Raw genomic sequence first — 23,716 nt, forward strand, 5'->3', positions numbered from 1 at the left:
AATTTAGTCCCAGAACTGAAGATAACGTAGACAAACAAAGCACTGAGCTAGAATTGCATGATGTAAAGAAAAAATGTGTAGAAAAGATGTTATTGTTTGTGGCAGAATGTGTCATCTCACCTGTATGGGAAAACAAGAAAATAGTCTTTTTAATAATCTTTCAATATTTAATATTCTTTGATATTTTTTTGACATTAGACTGGAGTGTATGGTTTGTGTGTGAATGTGTACGTGTGTGTTTGGGAATATAGATGTTAACATGAAAATAATCCACACAGGCAAAATGAAGCACTGTGAAAAAAAGTCTAATAATGAACCACGGCTTCACACCTTCACCTTTTCATTTCATCCAAGAGAATTTAATAAAAATAACAATAATAATAATAATAACAATAATAATTCAAGATTCAAACAGTTGCCTTGAACTTCCTGGCCTAAGCAGCTGACCATTTCAGAGACATTACCTGTCGTCTGTGTGTACTCATTGTCTGACTCTGCCTGCACTGAGATACATTTACAGTCTGTTTATACAATGAGTTCCAGTGGAGTGCTATGTAGTATGTCTATGCAGGGTAATTGAGGGGTTAAAAAAAAGAATTACTGTTGAATTCAATCTGTGTTTTTATCGACGATAACAGTTAAACTGTCATTTTAACAACAAATGGTTTTATTGCATTGACTTGTTGATTTCATGACTATTAAAAGAGGTTTTCTTTCCCTTTAAACTGCCTGATTCGTTGGCTTTTATACACGTCATGGTGAGTAAAAACTGAGCAGAAACACAGAATAACACAGGTGGAAAAAACATGGACCAAACTTGTTGAAAATTTAACCAATTTAATATAAATGTTTGCGTTTGAATACACGTTGTGATACTTCATAAACATTTTATTGCTGAACAGACATCGCCACCTTGTGGATGAAATTAAAAGTAACAGCGTCACATTCCCCCAGAAATGAGAGTGTGTATGTAAGAATCTATTTATAAAATGTTTGTATGAAAAATGTATGTATGCTATCCACCTCAGATGTACTGATACAGTACTCTGTGTGTCTTAGTCTTACACATCAGTGCTCTCCCTTTCTGTGGTGTTCCCAGCTTCCCATTGGCTGCGGGAGCGCAGGTTGTGTTCAGGGGCCATGACTTGACCAATAGGAATGCGGTATGTTTGTAAACTGCCGGTCAGCAGCAACATCAGTGTGGATATCAGGGTAGCTGCCCAACTGCAGGCTGGCAGACCAACCTAGGTAAAGAGGGGGAGAGAGGGTGTTTAATAATGAATAAGAGAGAGTGGAGTGAGTCAGACAGTTTGAGTGTGAACAATCTCGATACTGTACCATGAAAGTATGAAAAGGTAAATAGAAATTTGGGGACTTACATGTATATATTTGTTTGCATCCCTGTCAATTCTTCCTGTGACGACTACTAAAGAGTCACAACTGATACAGGATTTCATTATAATGTAATGAAATCCTGTAAAAATGACTTACTGGAAGAGGCATGTTTCATATTTTCTTTGATAAAACTGTGAACAATATCAGGAGAGGATCCACTGTTTAAAATTCCTTTTACTGCTGGTTGATCGATCAATCTGAGTTAAAAAATTGAACACCGTGGTGTTGAACCATTGGGTGAATATTCTCCTTTTTTTGCCATGCACAAAAGTTTATCATTCCCTGAAGTAGTGTTGTAAAAATAAATTTGAACTGGACTGGTCAAAAGTGCAGCAGACTTTCAGCTCAGAGAGGTCACTGCAATGATGCTTCACACACGTGGCTCGAGGTGTGTGCACTCACAGTTCCCAGCAGATTGCTCAGAGCGATGTCAGCGTACGCCGAGAGGAAGGCTGCGAGCAGAGGAGAAGAGATTAGACTAAATATATCCTCAACACACTGGAACAGAGTTTGGCTGCAGTTGGCCCTGACACGAGACACACCGGCAGCTCCAAGCAATTTACCTAATGTGAGTAGATTAGCTCGCTGCCAAACTGGTCAGCGCTAATGTCCATGGTGCTCCAGCTACAATGTCAGATGTGTTGTTGGAGTGAGATAGACTGGGTACATAATTTGGCCCATTCAGAAGAGATCAATCAAATCAAGCTTTAAACTGAAAGATTGCAGCAATATTAACCTCTTCTCTGCAATTACAGCTGTTTGACAAAGAGAAGCAGATTTTCTGACTGTCTGGAGGCATTTGCCTCCTTAGTCTGCAGCAAATGATTCTGGAGAAAGATAGCTGCTCATTGAGTCTAATGCTGATAGCTTGGGTTGGTAGATCCGACCCGAGACCTAACCTGGAGCATCAGTGCTGAGACTCTGCTGTCTCTCTCCAGAATGGCTTGCTGCACCTTTAAGACAGCATGATTCAGCATGTGGTTTATTCTGCAGGAGAATTAGTTCATGATTTACTGAGAGGAGAAATGATGCAGGAAGCGTTACTCAAAGGGCTCGCACGATTTATATAATCTTACAACAAGATGCCTTTCACACGAGTCCAGTGTGTCTCATATCAACTGTTTGTTGTTCAGTAACCAAGAAAACGAGCCTCGTTTAATTGACTCAACTGCTTCTCTGACAAGGTTTCATAGGACCAAAGGTCTCATGAAAAGGGTCAGTAAGACTGCAGCCTAATGACATGGAAGAGTCCCAGTATGAAGTCTGAATGTAAATGAAAGCATTTCGCCTAAAAGTTCTAATATTTCAATAAAGAAATATAATGCAATTAAGTTCAGAATGACCTGTTAAAGGGCTAAATGTTAAGATTGTAGGATTGATAGAGACAATGAAAACATTAACATTTGTTTCAGCACCATGGACAGAGCATTTTGAAGCCGCTTGTTTGTTTCTGTTGTCCTCCAGTGGCTGAGTCTGGTAATGACAAGAATAATGACAGAAGCAAAATTATCTTTCTCTCTTTCTTATTTATTTTTATTTTTATTTTCATTCTTTTCACCCTAGGTCTATGTGATTTAACATCCCTGCAAAAATCAAGGTTAAAACATCTTAAAAAGATAAATTATTACAAAATATGATAATTATGTTCATATGGTTCTTGTATTTCTGCCACAAAAAAACAAAAACAAATTAAAGAAGTTGCTACGTATGAAAAATACCAAAAGTCTGGTTCGATAAAATACTTTTGTAGGATGTGTGTATGTAGGATGGCAGTTATGTGTTGTCCATTCTTGAACTTACCCTAGTGTACAGAGTAAAATAAATAAAAAAAATAACGTGGCCAATATTACTTTTAGGTGGAAAAATCAAAATTTATATATCTATACATAGACATATATTTTAATATAAGCACTGTTTTACATGTTTTGTACTACTAATGTATGCTGGTAAGGCTTTATGCCGTGTGTGTGTGTGTGTGTATGTGTGTGTGTGTGTGTGTGTTACCGCTGGCGATGGCAAAGAGGTGAGTCCTCCAGGTGAAGGTGAAGAAGACTCCTCCAACAGCCATGCAGCCAAGAGCTCCATTAAACCCCAACAGACCCGTGTACAGAGAATCATGACGCACCGCCACGGACAAACCTGCACACACACACACACACACACACACACACACACACACACACACACACACACACACACACACACACACACACACAGTTAGAATTAAAACTTCCGTTGAGTCACTGCTGCTGACATCCTGGAATCACACAGGCAAAAATACACAACTTCACACACACACACACACACACACACACACACACACATACACTGATTTCTGTCTGTTGAATCTGCTGTACTAGAATCGTCCATGTGAGGGCGCCGGACACACACTGTTGCACGGTTGCTTTCAGTTCAGATTTTAATTTGCGTGTAACCTCATTCAGCCAAAACATCATTTGATTACAGGTCTGCCAGTTGCTTATATCAGTTTGGAGTCTTGTGTGTCAGTATTAACAGGATATGATGTTCCACTGAGGGGGAGCTGACATGTAGTTCATCTGCTCTGTATCTTATGTTTCTGAGTTTTGCCCTTCGAAAAAAGACTGCCTGTGTTGAGCCAGTCGTCCTGTGATGATGGTGAGCAGGGCTGGGTGGAAGTGCTGACAGAGACGCTGCCTGTCTCCTCTCCAGTGAGTGAGAGTGGCACTAACATAAATAGCTTTACGTTTTAAGTCTTTTCCTGTAATGAGAGTGCAGGAGTAATGAGAAAAGGAGACTTTCATAGGGATCAAACACACTTACTTCATTGTTAGGCTATTCCACTTTTTATTTGCATGATAATATTCATTTTCACATTTCCAAAAATGTTGTAAACAACATTTGAACAAGTCCTCACAACAACAGCTTCAGTATCAATGTGTTTTTCAGTCCTGACTCCATCATCCAGTGTCTCTGTGCTGCTGCTGCTGCAGGGTATTGATGTGGTAGGTGGATGAGCACCAGGTCAATGTCTCACCTCTGACTCACATCCATACTAAAACAAACACTTTACTGTGAAACTGAAGCTATATGCAGACTGCACCGGGCGGACAAGCCGGCCCAGATAAATCTCAGTGAAGCCAGAAGCATTGACCTTTTCACTGCTGGCCTTCAGCAGCAGCTGCACTTTGTCGTTCAACCCACACGTGAGGCAGAATAACAATTAGAGTCAAACTGATATCAGAAGCAGGAGGGACTGAGTTCAGCTGCAAAGGCCGGCAAGCTTCATTCAACAGCAGCCAGTCGCACAATGCTCTGCATTACATTGAAATATTTAGAGCCGGTAAATAGTTATGGACGTATGAAGGTTGTTGCACCTCTAACAACAACCGAGTTTCACTCAGTACAAGACTGATGTCACGGTGTACTGACACACCCTGGAGTTCTCTCCTACGTCACTACAGCAGAGTGAGAAGTTTAACCATGGGAGATTTTGAGGAGCTGTTAGGTTGATCTTCAATCATCAGCTCTTCCATCTACCATCGTCCTTAAGCTAGTACACAAAAACAACAATGTCACATTTCCATCATGTTTTCCATAATTTTTTCATCAGTTTGAAGTTTGAGTAGCACTTTTTGAATTATGTCATCTTGCTGTGTCCTCCTAGCACAAACTAGTACCATCACTTTATCTTGAAGCGACCAAAACCAATAATATAAAAACAATAAACAGTAATGGATGGGTGGAAACAAGCACTGATTTGCATTCCCCTTTGCCAATTTTCTGGAAAATCAATTTAAATTTGTGCTAAATTTGATGAAAACTTGACTAATGAGTTAAAATGTAACGTTCGAAGTGAAGTTAAGAGTAAAAATCCCTTCGAGTGAACAAGCCTTCCCTCCAACTCCTCCACCCTCACTGTGAGAGAAGTCAGAGAGACAGATATGAGATGTGAGTAGCCGAGCTGAACTTCAGAGTTGTAACTCAGTCAGTTAGTAAACTGAAGATTATGATTCACAACATAAAAGGATGAATTGCAGGGTTGTTAAACGCATTGCATCCAATTGTACTAGGTCTCACGTTACTTAATAAACTGGAAAGTTTTTTCCTTTGGGGGGCCAAATCTGAAACTTAAAACTGAGCCACGGCCAAAAGTAAACACCTTGTGTATTGTATTGTTAAGATGTAAAATGCTACTAGGATCCCAAGTTCCCTTAATTGACTGACTTCCTGCACAAAGTGTCATTCTTCCTGTTATGGATTACATGAAGAGTCTTTTACCTCACAAAAATAAAACAGCATTAAGGTTGATTTGCCCCTCATGTTGGGCAGCCAGGGACTAAATATCGTCCATTTGTTGCACTTTATATGTCTGATTGACTGTCTGCTTCCTGCTGCACAGCAAGCCAGAAGGGACAACACCGCATCTGTGTGTGTGTGTGTGTGTGTGTGTGTGTGTGTGTGTGTGTGTGTGTGTGTGTGTGTGTGTGTGTGTGTGTGTGTGTGTGTGTGTGTGTTCCAGTCCCGTAGCCCCACCCGGAGCAGCTGCCACTGCTCAGCTGTGGAAAGAAGTGAGCTTTTAAACCTCCCACTGACTGTTTCATTGATACATACGCTACTTATGTTCGTCCGAGCAAAAACCCTACGACAGAAATATTGTATTTTTACCTTTCTGAGTGAGAGAAATATCATAAAATATTACTGAACACTGTCTGTCTGCGCACCAGTATTTGCTGTAGCGGCTATATATTATTTACACACACGTGCACTAAGCTGAACGTGCCCCTGGGTGAAGAGGAGGGAATTTACTTTCACTCAGGAGCCTGGTTGCATTGTCATGTCTCAAGATGTTTGGTAAATGTCGCATTCAAAACTCTGAAATGCATAGTAGCTGAGATGAAATGCACGACCACATAAAAGATAATACAGATAAAAAGATAAAGGACTGAAATGACAACAGTATAAATTTAAGTTATAATTGGTGTTTCAGCCTATCACTGCAGCTGCATCTTCCCTGTATTAATACTGCAGGCTTTATCCAAACAATTCCTCTGCAGTAACAGTAAATTTTGGAGGCTCTCCTGCAGATAAATGACCCTGGGGGTGTGCTGTGATTGATTTCCTCATTACCAGACAGGGTGGGCTGCAGTTTAGCAAACTGGTCCTGAAGCAGACTGACCACACCCTGGTGCTGCCTCCTCACTCTGTCTCTGCTGGGCTGCTCTGCCATCCACTCCCTCCTTCCTCTCTCTGTGTTGGTTTTTCCCCCCTCTTTGTCCTTAAATGCTCAGACTCCCTCTGCACTCATCTTGTCTCATCCTCATTCAACACTTTGTTATCTTCTTCTTCATCTTCCCCTTTGTTTCCCGTCCCCTCGTTCCCTTCCTCAGCCTCCTCTCACTCTTCCCCTCATCGTTGCCTCCCCACATCAGGGTGTCGATAAAGACTAATGGCAATGTGGGAGGGAGACCCCAGGGGATCCTAAATTTTTTACTGTGTTTCTACAATGTGTGTGTATGTGTGTGTGAGCCACTCCCAGTGTGATGCTGTCTATGCTAATCGAATGAGTCAGACAGCTTTTATCATACCAGACCCAATATCTCCTCTCCTCTTTTGCTTCCTGCATCAAACCACAGTGACTATCTGCAGACTAAATGGAAGATAGTGTAATAGGTTGGAATGAATGACTGAAATGAAGTGTACATAATGACTTGTTTTCCAGTATAATGGCTATCTTTGTATTTGGGCCTCTGCTCCTCATTTAGCTGGTGTATCCATCATTCTGCCCTTTGATGCCTTCGAGGGGAAAACTGTGTGGATGCAGCTAAATGGATTGCTCTGTATGTGTGCTCATTCGCTAACACTGTCCAGATATCAGCAGGATGAGCTGTACTCAGAACTGTCTGTGCAGTGAAAAAAAAATACTTTGTGTGTGATTAGTCTCTTTTTCCATTAGCATCTCTCCAGCTAAGAGCCTCATTTCAGATGTTTTACAGGCCTATTTCTACAATTCTCTTTATGCTTCCAAAGCTTCTAATCACGTGTGCTATGAATTGTATGTTTGTACTTTATCCTCAATTAATGTCTTTTCTCTTTTAAGAAGTGAAAGTCCTTGCTGTATAACACTTCTCCCTACTGTGCAGAAAGTGGAGAGTGGTAAGATGGTATTCAACAACAAGACTAAGAGTCTACAGTTATGCTAGTGGCTATATGAGGCTGCTGTATGGCACACTGGTGCTTTGAGCTAAATGTTAGCATAATGTCAGCATGCTAACATGCTCTTAATGAAAATGCCAACATGCTGATGTCACCTGAGTTTAGCCTGTTAGCATCAGCCTGTCCTCATCAGAAAAACAACCATACCTTATTACCACCCATATTTGTGTTTCTTGTCAGGCGGCGACCTCTAGTGGCATAGTAATTATCACAGCAGCAAAGGAGGAAGTCTGGCATAGTTTTATTAAGAGCAACAAATCTGCATAAGAAGGAGGTTGGGGCGGATGGTTGGGTCAAAAAAGTACAGAACTTTCACCCAGTAGCTGTTCATGTCCATTGTGAACGTGAACATCAACTGTGAGTTATTCTAACTGACGTAGTTATGTTACGTCATACATCATGTAATTAAAATTATGCACATAATGCACGTCCTTTTGTAACTGAAGTTACATATGTAACATAGTTATTTTGAGCCAAACCACCATGTTTTCCTAAACCTAACCAAGTAGTTTTAGTGTCTAAACCTAACCAAACTGCTAGGATACAACAAAGGTCCAGCATGCCTGTTGCTGGTCTGCTGCAACAGTTATGATGTTGCTTCAGTAATGGTGATATGCGTCATTTTGACAGTCACTGGTGATCAACCTATTCATACATTTAGGTATGAAATGTCAGGGGATCACTTATGTGTAATGTTAATTAATGTGTAGGCTATAGGATTTACCGTCTATGGACCATTGATGTCTGTGAAAGATGTCCCGACAATCCATTCAATAACTGTTGAAATATTTCTATTTCGACTCATGTCTCTTGTCTTCAGTAGTTAGATATTATATAGCCGCTGTGTTCGGGCTGTTTATGTGACACCCAGAGGTCTGGCTCAAGACTGTAATTATTATAATGTAATGTTGTGTTATGACATTTCGTGAAGTACTGGTTATACATAAACATCCTCCCTTCTACAAATACTTTCTTCCTACACGGAGGAGAGCTGCCTTCTATTTTCTCCTTTCTCCTGTCATGTCACACCAGAGATAGCAGATGTGAGATTTCTTACTTAGAAATACCTTTAATGTGTGGTTTAATATCATCACTAAAAAGCTACTTAAAGAACTCAGAGTTAAGCAATGAACTCCTGTTGACTTCTTCAACTGCCTCACAGTCTCCTCCCTCCTCTGTTTGATCCAACTTCACAGAATTCTACAATACTTCTCCTGTAACATGAATGGAGCAGGAGGTAGAGGCTCTGGCCTACATACAGCCCCTGATCCCCTCCTCTGGAAACCCCTTATGGGAATAGTTTACACTGCAGTGGTTTGAGTGACAGCTCTAAATATGGCCCCACACTCAACTTCATGTCTCTATCCACTCTCAGTCTGACCCATGTTACTGTATCTATCCGTCATTCTCACAGACATTAAGAGGTGATGATTAGCAGGCTGATTACTCATATAGAGATACTGTGATTTTTCCAGTCTGTCGTCAGGGATCCACACATCTCTGAACATCTGCTGTCTGCCTCCCTTTGGTCTCTCACCCCACATATATCCTTGAAAAAATTATTAAACTGATTGCAGCAGCACCAAAGGTGGGAATGAATAAGACAGTGACGACAGCAGCGATACTTGGGTCAAAAGCTATTTTCATAGTGGTGAATGGACAAAAGGGGTCGTGATGATGATGGAAAATGATGATGATGTCAATGAAAATGATGATGATGACAGAAAAGGTGAGGATGGAGCTAGAGATGAAGAGTTGATGGATATGATAGTAAATGTGCTAATAATATGATGACAGTGAGTAGTTTTTTAAATGGGTCTTCAGCTTCACACAGAAGTAAACAAAAGCTTCTTGTCTCTATAGTTGATGACTGGATTTTAGTTGCTGAAAAGACAGAGCAGAGTTTATTCAACCCAGTCTCATCAATCTGCATACAAATAACACAACTTTGGTGACCTTAACTGAATGACATTACGTTCGTTACCTTATGGAAGTAAGTCAACACTGTAACCCACTGTAACCTGCACCCTCCTTGGACTCTTTATACAGCGTCAACTGCCATTTTTTATGCACATTTTTGGCCATATCTGTCCCCCACAAAACTTAATTGGGAGACTTTATCGCCTGCAAGCAAAAATGGACTTTAGAGAATGTACTGCATGCAATCAAGTCTAAAGTTGTGTTATCTGTACGCAGATTGAAGCAACTGGGCTGGTTTATCAGCTGTAGCCAGCTAGTGTCAGCTATCGCTAATGCTAATGCTAAAATTAGTTTGACTTTGAGCTGACTTTTTATTGTTCATTAAGCAGCTCTGTTTGTACGAGGCTAGAGCTAGTGAGGGAAATCCAGGTTTTGATAGGCCTGTCGTGCCTATACTACAGTTAGCTATGTCACAGTTTAGCAAACACTTTTATCAGCACGAAAGGTGATAATGACACCTTGTGCGCACCCACCCACACACACACCAGGGATGATTAAGGCAGATGAGCACTGGTGAAATGAAACAAGTGAAAAGAATGATAAGAGGAGTTTTGAAAGGATTAAAAGAGAAAGAGACGGAAGCAAAAAGAAGAAAAGAGCTATTCGTGGAGGGGAGGCGAGACAGAAGAAGAAAAACAGAGCCAAGGGCAAAACTTTGTTGATTGAAGTGTGGAGAAGATTGTGTCGATTCAATACACACAAGCGCACACACACATTTTCAGGCCTCTTGATCATTTAGGGAGCCTGCTTTTCTTCTCTGATGCCTTCATTAGCATCTTTCTCTTTTGTTGCCTCTCTCTGGCACTATTTCTTGTCTTTCATTCAATTTATGCCCCCTGATTTTTTTCCCCCTCATCCCTTTTCTCTCCTCTCCATCTCCGTCTGACACTTTCGTCGGTGTCTCCTGACACTGATCTTTCTTTTCCCCTCTGGGTCTCTGTCAGGCAGGATTAAGTTTTGAATTTGACCTTGCAGCACTTATTCACACTCTTAACTCTCTCTGTGTGCACTGCAGCTTCAATTGTTTCTGGGCATGGGTGTGTGCATGTGAATTAACATTTACTCTGGGGTACACAATAAAAATGAAGAATAAAGTTAGTTATGGTATTATGAAATTGAGAATAAACACAGAGGTAAAAGAAAAGAAGAAAAAACGTAATAATCAAATAATAGAATATTTAAGAAGAGATTTAAATGATGTGATATGGGCTTTAAACTGTATGTGGGAGTTGTTACTTTTTGTCCCATACAAAATCCCATAAAAGGTTAATCTCTCAGTACCTCTGTCTTTCCAGACTGTCTATGTGCCCAAGCCCATTTATTCTTACTGAAGACAAAGATCTGAAAAAATAAAAAGAATTATTTATATCATATAATTATATACAGTAGTTTAATTAAAAAAAGGCTTAATAATTCCCTTAAACAGCCAGGCATTGCAGCTCTTAGCAAATGTTACTAAAACCAGATCAAATAGTGTTATTGTTGGGGATTATTTTCAGCTGCAGATTAATACAAAGTTTGATGCTCTAAGTATTTATACAGACTGTATACTGTTGTGATAGTTGTGACATCACAACCTAACAGAAGTCCTGATGGCTCATTTGAAGCCACAGTTCCTGTTCACAGTTCTTGCTGCCTGCATGTCTCCTTGGATTGAGCATTTTGATACTTTCACAGTATTTATACAGTACATAGGCCTGCTTTATGATTAAAAAAAAAAAAAAACTGACAGAAAATCACTCACTTTATACAAAACGGGACCTTTAACTTTGGCTGAAGAAGACAGAATTAAACAAATGACAACAACAGAGACCCTGATTAATGTGTTGCTCTTATGCAGTTAACCGCCACGCTCCAGCAGGCTCTGTTGCCGACACAATCTCATTACAGTCACATCTCTTTGACTGCGTTCTTGTCACACTGTCGTTTGTATCGCAGCAGTGTGTGTATGTGTGTGTACCTGCCACTGTTTGAATGTGTCCACGTGTTTCTGCAAGTGTGTATGTACAAGCACGCTCCCACTCCGCTGTTTGTTACAGTATGACTCATAGCTGCAAACACACACACACACACACACACACACACACACACACACACACACACACACACACACACACACACACACACAGAAAGAAGTATTTTAGGACACTGTATTGTACTTGCAGCAGCAGACGGAAGCAGGGGTCTTTCAAAATTCGAGCATTTCTCTCCCCCTGAATAGAGTCACAGCAAGGCAAATATAAAAGGCAAACACAGCTACAGGCCTACAGGCCTGTGTGTCTGTATACAAGCCAGCAATTATCAATGCCCCGACTAATTGACGCTAGTGTTTTGGAGCAGCTGCCCACAGGCTGCTGCTGCTGCCCGTTTTACAGTTTCATATTCATATGTGCTGCTGACATTCTGCCTTATTGCCAGAGGGGTTCATAAAATGTACCCGACTTTAACCTCGTTAAATCCACTGTAATTCAACATTTGCCATGCAGGGAGCTCAGCCTGCCATCTATTTGAGGTCCTGACTGATGGTTTAATAAATGGAAGGTTTATAGTGCTACCGAAGACAAAGGTTAATGATACTGCATTATGCTGTTGGCACAGGTATGGTGATTTGTGCCACTGTGATGTTAGTAACACATAAAACAAGTATGGTATTGTTGTTCTTATTATATTGCCTTCTAAATATCTTATATTTTGCATCATTTATGATATATTTTATATAAACACTAATCTTGGAAAGACAGGCTTAGATATTTGCCCCATTTATGTGGAATAATATACAGAGTGGAGTAAAACTTGACACATTGATATTGATAGGGCAATTAAGGTCTCACTGATTTTAGGTGTGACTGTTTTACATAACATGACTATTCTCTTTATACCTACTAGGATATCTTAGAATACATTGTACCATTCTCATTATTATTTTATATTATCATTTTTTTATTGTATAATTTACTCTGGACTCATGTCTCACTTGAAAATGTGATCTCACTGTGACCTCCTGATTAAATCAAATATATACTATATAGTGTTGCACATCTAAGCTGCAGTAACGTTTGGGATTTACATGTTTCGCGTGCCTGCATGGGTTTCATCCAGGTGCTCTGGTTTTCTTCCACAGTGAAAAACATGCAGGTTAGGTTAATTATGTGAACCTGATTGTTTGTCTTAGACTGGCACCCTGCCTCCAGCCTAAAGACAGCTGGTACAGGCCCTTGCCCCCTGGAGCGGCTGAAGATAATGGATGAATTTTCAAGTTAGGGAACTCACAAGAGACTGATTAAAAGACAGAATGAGAGCACCTCTGTGGCTTAAAGGTTGAGACAGAGATAGTTTGAGTCCTGCGTGGGAGCCTTATTGCATGCAATTGCATTTCTCTTCCCGTTTCCTGTTGTCTCTCTGCTGTCTATTATAAAGGCACGTAAATGCCCCCAATACTACTTTTTGTTTGATCCTTCCTGCGTGGTAAACACAAACGTCTTTCAAACTCCACGCCCACACTTTGTATCACAGGCCTTCTGTTATGAATGTTGTCTCCGAGCCCGAGCCGAGATCACCCCGAATGATATCACTAGAAGAGCCACAGAGGACAGTATTACACAACTGCTTTCACACACTGAGTAGTACTCCTCCTCCTCCATGACTGGTAAAGTGACATTTATGTGTGAAGTTTTGGAGTTTCCCTGTAAGTAATAATAGCCAAGACGGGGTGTGATACAGTGAGATGCTGGCACACAAAGTGTGTGGTAGAGACACTGAAATCAATCTGAAACTTCGACCTTGATTAGTTCAACCAAATGAACAACAGCCATCGCCCACTGAGCAAAACATATCCAAAAGACGCCAATCCAGCGTTCACAGGACGTCTATTGAGGAGCCACAACTGAAGTGTTTTAGATGTCTTTTTTAATGTTCACTACTGATGCCCAAGTGAGACCAAAGGGCAGCGTCTTGTGGTTCAAAATTAGAAGACATTGGACTCACGTCAGCAAAAGTCACAGGATGGAATTGGACCTTCAGCAACACGCCAATACGTACATGGGGCAGACACCTAACCAGGTCAATTGGCCTTAATTGTAATAGTTGAATTCAAAAACCCTTGAAGGAGACATACTATGCTCATTTCAGGTTCATAATTTTATTTTGGGTTACTACTAGAATAGGTTTACATGCTTTAATGCTCAAAAAACACCTCAGGTTTCTCATTCTGTCCAGTGCAGCAGCACCTTATTCACCCTCTGTTTTAGCTCCTGTCTCTTTAAGGCCCCTCCTCCCGAATATCCAGTCTGCTCTTATTGGTCAACTTACACACGCCTGAGCAACAGAAAAAAAAAATTCTTACGTACTAAACCAGCTGCTAGGCAAAAATATGTGACACGGTGACGTAGTATGATGTCACAAAGTAACAGAATTAAAGGTGGGACTATTGATGAGGCATTTCAGGAGCAGTGTTTTCTGTGGGAGAGACGAGCTTCTGTCTTCTAAACTTTCAGATCTTTTACATGAACAAGAACCTATACACTAACACACTGAAGGAAAGGGAAAAAAAATAAAAAAGCATAATAGGTCTCCTTCAATGATAACTCAGTCCCACCTTGTCTGCATTTACTATCAGCTTTATTGAATACCATGTTTGGGTGATGAAACCTTCATCATGTAGCGCTACTGTTCGGAAGTTGGATAACCGTTGAATTGGCGTGTTTTGGGTATGTTTTTCTGCTTCAGTCTGACCTACAAAAGAACACAACAATATCTCAACTTTACTAACTCTCCAACTATCCGCCCAGCTGGAGACACAATCACACAGATGGAGACTCACCGGCCAGCGTTCCAACCGCTGATCCCAGCAGAGCATGGATGGCCAGCAGGGGGGAGTAGAGCAGAACAGCTCCCACGATGAGGAGGGAGGGCCCCAGGGCTCCACAGGCGAAGATCTGACCCACACCAAGAAAGATGCCACGCGTTACCTGGAGATCAGGGAACAATCAGGGGAGGATTTAACCTTTTTTTTTTTGAGAATACAATTCCTTTAACAGGATCACTCACAAAAGACATAATGACAAAATGTGTGGAATCAATTCAGCTGCTCTCTTCCCAGTCAGAGTCAGCCATTCTTTTCTTTGCCCAGTCAAACACACTACACACACACTACACACACACACACACACACACACACACACACACACACACACACACGCTGCTTTCCCAACAGTCAGTGAGAAATGAAGAGTTTCCATGGCGACGTGATGGCTGCACCTTCCCGTCGCTCATATTTACAAATCATAAATGGTCTTTAATTATATTGCTGCTCTGCCACTCTTTGTGCGCACATGCTCCTGTGTGTGTACATATGCACGTGTGTGTATTTGTGCGCAGGAAGATTGAATACGCTGCCTTGGCGGTGCAGCCAGAGCGCCAACCACAGCAGAGTGAAAGCTGAAGACATTAAATATAAATAGGACCGACGTCATCGCCATCTCCGGAGAGAACCAGAGGAAAGATGAGAGGAGGAGAGACAGAAGGAGGAAATGGAGACGGGCAAAAGAAAAGGAAGGAGGAGAGCGATAAAACACAAAAAAGGGATGAAAAGGGAGAAAATAGAAAAAGAGGAGGAGGAAAGAGAGGAGAAGTGAAGGAGGGGATGAGATTGTCTCACATCAAGGACCGTAACAACGGAAAATCTAACTGAGCTGTCCCTCAACATGTGGTTACATATGCTAGTTTGTTTATTGTTGAATTATGAGGAAGGAGAACGAAGGAAGATAAAAAAGGGACAGAGGCGATGAAGACGCATTTAGAAAGTGGAAGAAGGAGGAAGGAGATTTGCATAGCAGAGCAGAGAAATGGATGGAGACTCGGGGAGAAGAAAGGCAGAGAGATGAAAAGGAGGATTTAGAGGTTTCAGATCTCCCAAGTAACAAACCAAAGGGGATTTATGAAATGATGGACAACATTTATAAAGCAAGAGACAGGCAGATGGAGGAGGACAGAGGGGGAAAGATCTGAGTGGAATATTAAAAAGAAAGGATAATTAATTGAAGGAGAGAAGTGAAAACTGAGAGAGAGAGTAGAGAGAGCAATAATCAAGGGTCTGAAACTTGTGGAAAGTCACAATTTAGTGTGAGGGACATACTGTGCCACAGGGTGTGATGCTTGTTAATAGAATCGTGTGTAAATCTTGACTCTACATTCAGGACGCCTAACAACGCTAAGAGGGTTTAGGCAGCGTGGCTAATCTAGTTTTCACAGTCAGTTTGCAGATCATCGTGTGCAGAAATACACAGCATCTTTTCCCACTGAAGGTGGTTCACTGGCTCCATGCGGTAAACGCTGTGTGCTAAATGAATCCAACAAATTTCAGGTCGGTGTTCTCTATCAGATAGTTTCATAATAAGCTGCTCTTTTACAGGCCTAATTAGGTATCATCTCCATCTTCAGTGTTATGTTCAAGAGGGTTTTTGTTGGAAGAAAGAATGAAGCAAGGTCAAATAGAAGACAGACATGAATGTGTGTTCAACCGTGTTAGGATTACGTAAAGTGGACATAAAAAACAAGCTAAAATTAGCAACAGAACGGGAAGACCCACTGTTTTTAAATGATTACCTTTTATACATTGCAGAGATAGCTACTAAAGTTAGCACGCTAACCAGCTAGCCCTGGCACATCCCTGTCCAAAGCTGCTAAAGGTCACAACACCAGCACTCCATTGCTCCCAGCTTCTAGTCCGGACCACTAGATGCACAGCTAACCAAGCTAACTAGCTAACAGCAGCTACAGTTAGCAGCAGTTAGCTGTTACTCTGGTGATATGATGACCACCATTTGTTTTGAGTATGACTTCAGAAGCTCAACAGTTCTTACATATCGCACCTTTAATTTCAATATTCTCTTCCACTCCTGAAGGTTATATGTTTCTCTTTGGACTCTCATTCTGTTAAATGGTGCACTGCTTTCAACGGCTGGTCGCTAACTTGTTTGTTGTTTGGTGCCGTGCAGCTGTTGTACAGTTGGTTTGATAGATCTTTTCATCTGAAAATGGATTTGATGACAGAAGGGTCCAAGTTGTGGGCCATAAAACCTAAATACTTAGCAAAAGGGTGCTGAATTGAGGGGAAAATTGTGATAATATTGATTGGTGCAGCTTTTAAAGGGTAGCTCCACCAATTAATTTTTTGTTTTAAATTGTACGTCCAGGTCTTGGGGAATACTGCTTCAAATGTGAAAAAATGTAGAAGAAGGCCTTTTGTGGCTCCCGAAGAAGCTGCATGTAATCTGATAAATTGTCTCCGGTGATGTCACTCAATGGCTAAGTTGCATTGTGGGTAATGTAGGCGCCAGGTTTGAAAAACATTCCTCATCATTCCTCTACTTTAACACTGTTCGACTCATTATAGACAGTTTAAAAGAAATGATTGATACAGCAGATATCACCTTATTATCCCAGGTATTCTTCTTCCTTTTTCAAAACTTAGTGTCAACATTACCCACAATGCAACTGAGAAAACAGCATTGCGGCATTCCTCTAAACCACTGAAGTAGATGGGGACTTGTTTTAAAACATAAAAAACATTAATAATAATAAAAAAACCCAAAGAAACATAAAACGGTTCCATACAGTTGTCTGGCTTTATCCAAGCGTACAGGGTTAGAAGTTGGTCTGAAGTGGGTGCATGAGCTTGACTGTGCGTTGAGGGTGTAAATAACATCTTTTCAAATCAGTTTGGGATCTCAGGGCTTCCAGAGACTTGGATTTCACTCGACAAGCTATATGGAGCCATTTTATGTTTGTTTTTTTCAGTTGTTTTCTACGTTTTAAAACAAGTCCCCATCTCTCTCTTGATGTGTGTATGCAGTATATAAGTTTTTATAAGACTTTCTATAGTCTGTTGTATCTACATATGAGGTTTTGTTCTCCATATAATCACCACATACTCTCAAACTGTAAATCAATACATATATCCAATGCTAACGAGTAATCTTTATGTACATTCATTACATTTGGAGGAAGATAGAGCTTGTCTGATTCGGATCACATAATCTCTTCTGCCTGTTCCCAAACAAAAGCATGCAGATTAAAATCTAGTCACTCCTCAAGCATCCCAGTGCCAGCTGGCTCAGGGAGATCAAAAGCCGACTGCAGCAGCTGTGAGTCTTGATTCCTTTGCCAAAGTTTAGTAAGAAGCAGCTCAAGGCAACTGCATTTCATTTAAATTCAGTGGTCGACATGAACTCTAAATTTTCTTTACAAGGTGTGCTGTGTAACAGTTTGCATTCTAATCAAGTGGACTTTGAGGAGCAGATAAATTCAGGCTGAAAGGTTTTGTTGTTGTTGTTTTCTTCTCCCTGTCTGTACAAAGGTTTTATCAGCCTCCGTGTATACTTCCTGGAAACCTGACTGACTCTCATACTGTTCAAACCTGTACTGCATGTCCATAATTGTGCACAGTCTCAGTCCAATGGTAACAGAATATAATCATATAATCACTTTATTTCGAATGCAACAGTTTACAGCAGACTCCCGTTTCAATCACTACAAATTGTTAATTAAAACAGTTTTGGCTGATTATAATTTCCCGAACAGGAGCTCCATCGGCGACTGTTGCTAAGTAACTGGTGAGTCATAGCTGGCTGATCTTATACATATTGTGCTCCTATCAGCTACTTCACTCTGGAGACCGCGCTGCAACATGGCAGACACACAGAGGACAGATCTGGCCTGAGTTTAGCTCGGTCTCTTTAAAATCTTCATCTTCATCATATATCCTGTCACTTCTAATAGTTCCCTCTGAGACAACTAATGAGCTGCACCTGTTTTTGTGATCATGTGGCTCGATGGGCCGTCTCTGTTCAAATATCACTGAAAATGTTACTCTGAGAGATACGCTCAATGATGAAATGCTGAAGAAGGCGATGCAAATTGAGACTCAAAGTGTTCTTTTCTTCCCACCGGAGCCGCAAAATTAAAGGAGAATAATATATCATAGAAACACATATTGTAATTACTTATTATTAATACATTTCTCCACATTTTAATTGCTACAGGAAGGCAGCTACAGGCATATCAGTGGCTAAACAACATCAACAAGAGGATGTAGAATTTTGACTGTCCAACAGTGGCGTAAAGTAACTAAGTGCATTTACTCAACCGTGGATGCAGGAACTAGGGGTGCTGATGGGGCTGTAGCACCCACTAAAACGAGGCTAAACATATGCCAAACTTACAAGAAGGCCCGAATAATTAAGAATTTGTCAGAAACAGTGCTTTGCAAAGTTTATAACATTTCTCCTTACTCAACAACTCACAAAATTGAATGATTTGATAAGGGAGTCTGGGGAATTTGTTGTCGACTGCCATTGATGAGGCTGCTTTGACCCATAACGTGTTGGTGTTCATGTTATCCAGGTCATTCACAATTAATACAAAACACATTAATATTGCACACCATTTATTATGACGTCATTATATAGACTGACCCCTCAGCACCTCCAACTGTGACTGACTTCCAGCATCCCTGTACTCAACTACTGTACTTGAAGTATGATTTGGAGGTACTTGTACTGTACTTGAGTGTTTCCATTTTATGCTACTTTATACTTCTACTCCACTGTGTTTTAGAGGCAAATACTGTACTTTGTACTCCAATACATGTCTCTGATAACTTTATTTACTAGTTAATTTGAATTTTCAAGCTTTTCCCCACAAAATATATGCTTAGTTTATATAAGATGTTCCATTGCTATAGATCTAATTCTGGGTCCTAATGAGTACTTTTACTTTTGATACTACAAATTCATTTTAATGGTAATACTGCTACTACCTAAGTCATACTGTGTCTATTTCTTGTAGTAGAGTAATTTTATCCAGAGGTATTGCCACTTTGACTTAAGTCAAATATCTAAATACTTCTTCCATCACTGTTGTTCAATCAATACTTTATTGGTTTTTTAATCATTAGAGTAAAGTAGAAAAAAACATTTATAATTTTGCATGGTAAAAAGGATAAATTCAGGGATGTATGCAACCTATTTTTGCTGTTGTGACTTGTTGCATGTATGATTTAAAATCTATGTAATCTGCAAATATATAAAAATATATAAAGTTATATCGCTGTTGTTATTATTATGTACTATATTATTTAATTACATCTTATCTGTCTTTCTGTCTCTGAGTCTGTTTGGGTGTGGTTCTCCTGCTTCACCTGGCTTTCATATGATTTAACATAAACAGTAGCATCGACGTTGGACAGCCTTACCTCGACTGTAGCGAGCTCGGTGTCATTGGGCTCCAGCGCCCCCGGTGGCATCACTGTGTGGTGCGGGAAGTACGGGTTGTTGGGGCCGGTACAGAGGAGGTAGAGGAGGATGGTGATGTTGAAGGGAAACACAGATACAGGCAGGTCCCACCGGTCCAACAGTGAGGACAGACCACTGTGCAGAAAGACACTGGAGATGGGGTGAGAGAGTGGAGGTGCTGATCATTTAAAAAAAAAAAGTTTTATATTCACATCATAATGATATGACGTGTGAATTATAATTTGGATGGAAAACTTTTAGATGGTGATCCAAACGTCAGTGACAAGATAAAGTAATAGAGTTTAGACATTCTCTTATCCAGATGAGAATCGTTGCTTCTTAAATCCTCGGTCTGAAGATGATTTGTCACTAGATGGGGCAAACAGATGCACCAGGATCCGACAGTGACTAAAGTTCTTGCACAGACTCAGGGTATTTGGGAGTGGACAGAGGGTAATGATGTTATTTTATCATGCTGTGCTAGAGAGTGTGTTACATTATGGAATTTCAGCTTGGTTTGGTCAAATATCAGATCAAGTGAAAAATCAACGGACTGGTCCTAGGCTATGAAAATTATCGCTGACCCTGCCCATCATCTGCATTCAGAACAGGTAGATGAGACAGGGACCCAATTAAATGCAGGAAAAGATACCTGAATGGGTATAAAAAGGCTTTCATCCCTCCATCAGTGAATCTGCTAAACTCAGGACATGAAGAGGTTGTGAAACGAGGGCCTTTGTGCATGTATTGCACTTATATCTGCACTTGTCTGTTATGCATTATAGTGTATTTATGTATTAGCAGGCAGCGTTTTATGTACTTGAATATGGCATACTCATGTCTGCACTTCTCTCTGATATGGATTTTAATTATCATGTCCATGACAAACTTCCTTCGGGACAAATAAGGTAATGTTGAACCTTGAATCTTAAAGATAAACCATTAAAGTAATTTGAAAGTGCTACAGGTCTTAGTACAAAACAGACATCAAAGATAGACTTGAGTGAGGTGCTTCAAGTGCACACTTCTGTTTCTGGAGTGTTCTAATTGTCTTGGATGGTAGAACAAGCTCTGGGAGTTGGGGAGGTAAACTAGACCTACATTTGCAAAACCACGTAGCTAGCCTTCATCCTTGAAGCCTTCATCAAGAATGAATAATGGGATCGTCGTTGCCCCTTGTGGCTTTTTGGGGAAAAAAAGAAAACCCCACAACCACTTTTCTCACCGGCCATCAAGTACCAGCTGGTGTTTTCCTGCTTCTAGCCTCAGGAGACAGCCCATACAGCTTGGTGGACCAGAGTGAGAAAAGAAGACGCTGAACCAGAAAACTTACTTTAAAATGTGATGTAAAGGTGAGATTTATGCTTTAACAACAGCATTTATTAAATATTTTTGCAAGACTTCAAGGATGAAGACTACCTTGGTTAACCTCCCCACCTTGGATAAAGAGCAGAGCACAGCCAATTCCCAAAGTGGTCCTGTGGGAGTCATGTCTCCTTTTAACAATGACAATAATCATTCCCTCACTAAACCACATAGTTTAAATGGCGTATCGGAAACTATAATATGAATCATTTTTAGAATATTTGCTTTGAAAGGTGATGACAAACAATGTGATGCTGTCACCACACGGTGACCAGATTGGAAGAGTTGTAGGGCACCGGCCTATTGATCCCATTCACGTGGCGGCCATTTTCCTCTGATGTAGTGCTCAGGATGGGAAGATTGAATGCTGGAATAATGTCATGCTGCTGTGATGCAGGTTGTATGAACATAGGTAATCTGACAAATTATTATCATTTCATCGCTTTCTGGTTGAGTAGAAACTGAGAAGTCATCGGACGACGAATATCTGGAGGGACATATATGAGCGGCATATGTGTGTGTATGTGTGCGTGTGTGTGTCTTACCATGTAGCTGACCCTAAGCAGGCAGGCAGTACCAGCCACCAGTACCACTCTCCAGCCGAGCTGAACACTCCCATCAGCAGAGACACCAACATGCCGTTGAAACCATGGAGACCTTGTGACACCTCAGCACTACACACACACAGGACAGGAAGATTCACATATCAATTATTTTCCGTTATGAAAACAAAAGAGGACAACATTTCTGTAATGAAGTGATGTACGGTAAGACCATAAGAATGATCAAAACACACATTAGTGTAGCTTTTTAGGGCTCCACATTAAACAAACTCTTCTAGTGTTTTAATAAGCAGTGGCTCCCAGTCGACACTAAATTTATTAAACATGTCAGAGTTAAAAACATTAGGGGCTGCAGTTCGGCAGGATCTGTTTTAAAACCTTTAAACAAGGTTGTATATTAGCATATTATACTGTGCGAGGCATAAATATTGGGACATTAACTGAAAGTGGGACCTACTAGGCAGTGGGTGTGGGTGAGCGCAGGGCTATCAGTCATGGAGCTGTTATTCTCATGAATTTTAAGTAGAGCCCTCCATCAACTTTAGTCATAAGGTCAAGCAAATCATAGGCTTGTGTTACAGGGTTGCCTCCCAAGCACCAGAAATCTTTACCAGGACATTTTTCTGCTGTGTAGCACCCAGATCATTATATATGTCGTTATAAATGTGCACTTTTTTTGAGCTGATTCGTGTCTATGTTCCACCTGTCCTGCCCTATGATTACAGCTGTAAGCATAGAGGCCAGTACACCCAGAGTTCCCAGCAGGCCCTGCCAGGGGGAAGCCCAGTACAGCGCAGCCAAGATGAGAGCACCACTCAGCGGGTTGTTGGCTAGTATCACCCTGGACACCCCTCTCAGTCCCGACACCACCAGCTGCAGCACAAACAACTTGTCTGAGGACACACAAAGTAAACATTTCACACATTTTCCTTGGCAGCATTCCCCCCCCCAGAACCCTTTGGGGATAGAAATATTTCCATCTCACTTCTCTGAAATGCAGTAAACAAGGACCTAAAGAGACAAAGCGCAGAAGAAAACTTGTACCTCTATTGAATTTCTTAATGCAAATACAGGCTTTTATAAAAGAAGATGGGAGTTTAATGATGTCGGAGGAAGAGTGCAACTGTGGGAGTAGTGTGATGATGTGATGATTACATCTGCATATTTTAATGGCACTGTAAACATTTCAGACTCATCTATTTATGATTATGGCAGTTTAACACATTTCAAGTGTTGGAGAACTTCCCCTTTTTGCAAAGTTTTGTAATTAATCGCAGAATGAGAGATATCAGACTTGATGAATTATGCATTACCCAAGCACATTCGATAAAGGTCAGACAATATATCACATTCTTTACTTCTAAGATTAGAAGTAAGAACACGTTTTGAGAAATAATAGTGCATTGTGAGAGATTTCCTACCCTGCATGTACTTATCCAAGTACCCCATGTCCCCAGTAAACAGTAGCAGTCTGTTCAACACACGCCGACGGATGCTGGCACGACTCCCGCTGGCCTCCTCCACCTCTGCTTTGGCATCCATCCACATCCCTGCAGCTGCTCGACCACCCCACTTTTAAAGTGATGAATATGTGGAGCAATGTTGGAAAACCCCAGAGATCCTCTGTACTTTGTTGCGTCTTCTTGTTTTTCAGGCTCCCTTGCTCCTTCCTCCCCTTCACCTTCCCCTCTGGTGAGGTTTAAGGGGTTGACTTATAAACTAGGGGACCGGTCAACATCTCCCGGTGGCAGAAAAGAACAAAGTCCAGCACCATCAGGATTGGTCAAGGAGAAGGAGAGCACCTCACCATCGCCTGCTCCTGCTCCGTTTTCACATTTCACAATCACCTTGCTCCTCTGTCCCTGCTCTCTTCCGCCCCACGGTGACATCTCTTCACCTATTGTTTGTCCTTGTAAGCTACTCATC

At 40.9% G+C, this 23,716-nt stretch overlaps 1 protein-coding gene across 1 annotated transcript; it reads right to left on the reverse strand.

The window, feature by feature from the left end:
- Positions 1–823: 823 nt before the first annotated feature.
- On the reverse strand, positions 824–23,488 carry LOC141003941 (urea transporter 1). The gene is made up of 8 exons (XM_073475426.1): positions 23,212–23,488; positions 22,494–22,683; positions 21,773–21,901; positions 19,823–20,012; positions 14,390–14,537; positions 3,400–3,534; positions 1,798–1,847; positions 824–1,244 (listed from the first exon to the last, which is right to left on the reverse strand). The coding sequence occupies exons 1-8, from the start codon at positions 23,336–23,338 to the stop codon at positions 1,062–1,064; spliced, it is 1,152 nt and encodes a 383-aa protein (XP_073331527.1). The 5' UTR covers positions 23,339–23,488; the 3' UTR covers positions 824–1,061.
- Between the last annotated feature and the right edge of the window lie 228 nt (positions 23,489–23,716).

The sequence above is a fragment of the Pagrus major genome, chromosome 10, assembly GCF_040436345.1.
Source record: "Pagrus major chromosome 10, Pma_NU_1.0".
Taxonomy (NCBI): domain Eukaryota; kingdom Metazoa; phylum Chordata; class Actinopteri; order Spariformes; family Sparidae; genus Pagrus; species Pagrus major.

Excerpts from the sequence above, each read along its gene's own strand:
- LOC141003941 (XM_073475426.1), bottom strand. The coding sequence starts at position 23,338 with ATGTGGATGGATGCCAAAGCAGAGGTGGAGGAGGCCAGCGGGAGTCGT. Across the intron at positions 21,902-22,493 it reads GTAATCATAGGGCAGGACAG|TGCTGAGGTGTCACAAGGTC; the intron begins GTGGAACATAGA and ends GTGTGTGTGTAG. Across the intron at positions 1,245-1,797 it reads TGAGCAATCTGCTGGGAACT|GTTGGTCTGCCAGCCTGCAG; the intron begins GTGAGTGCACAC and ends CTCTTTACCTAG.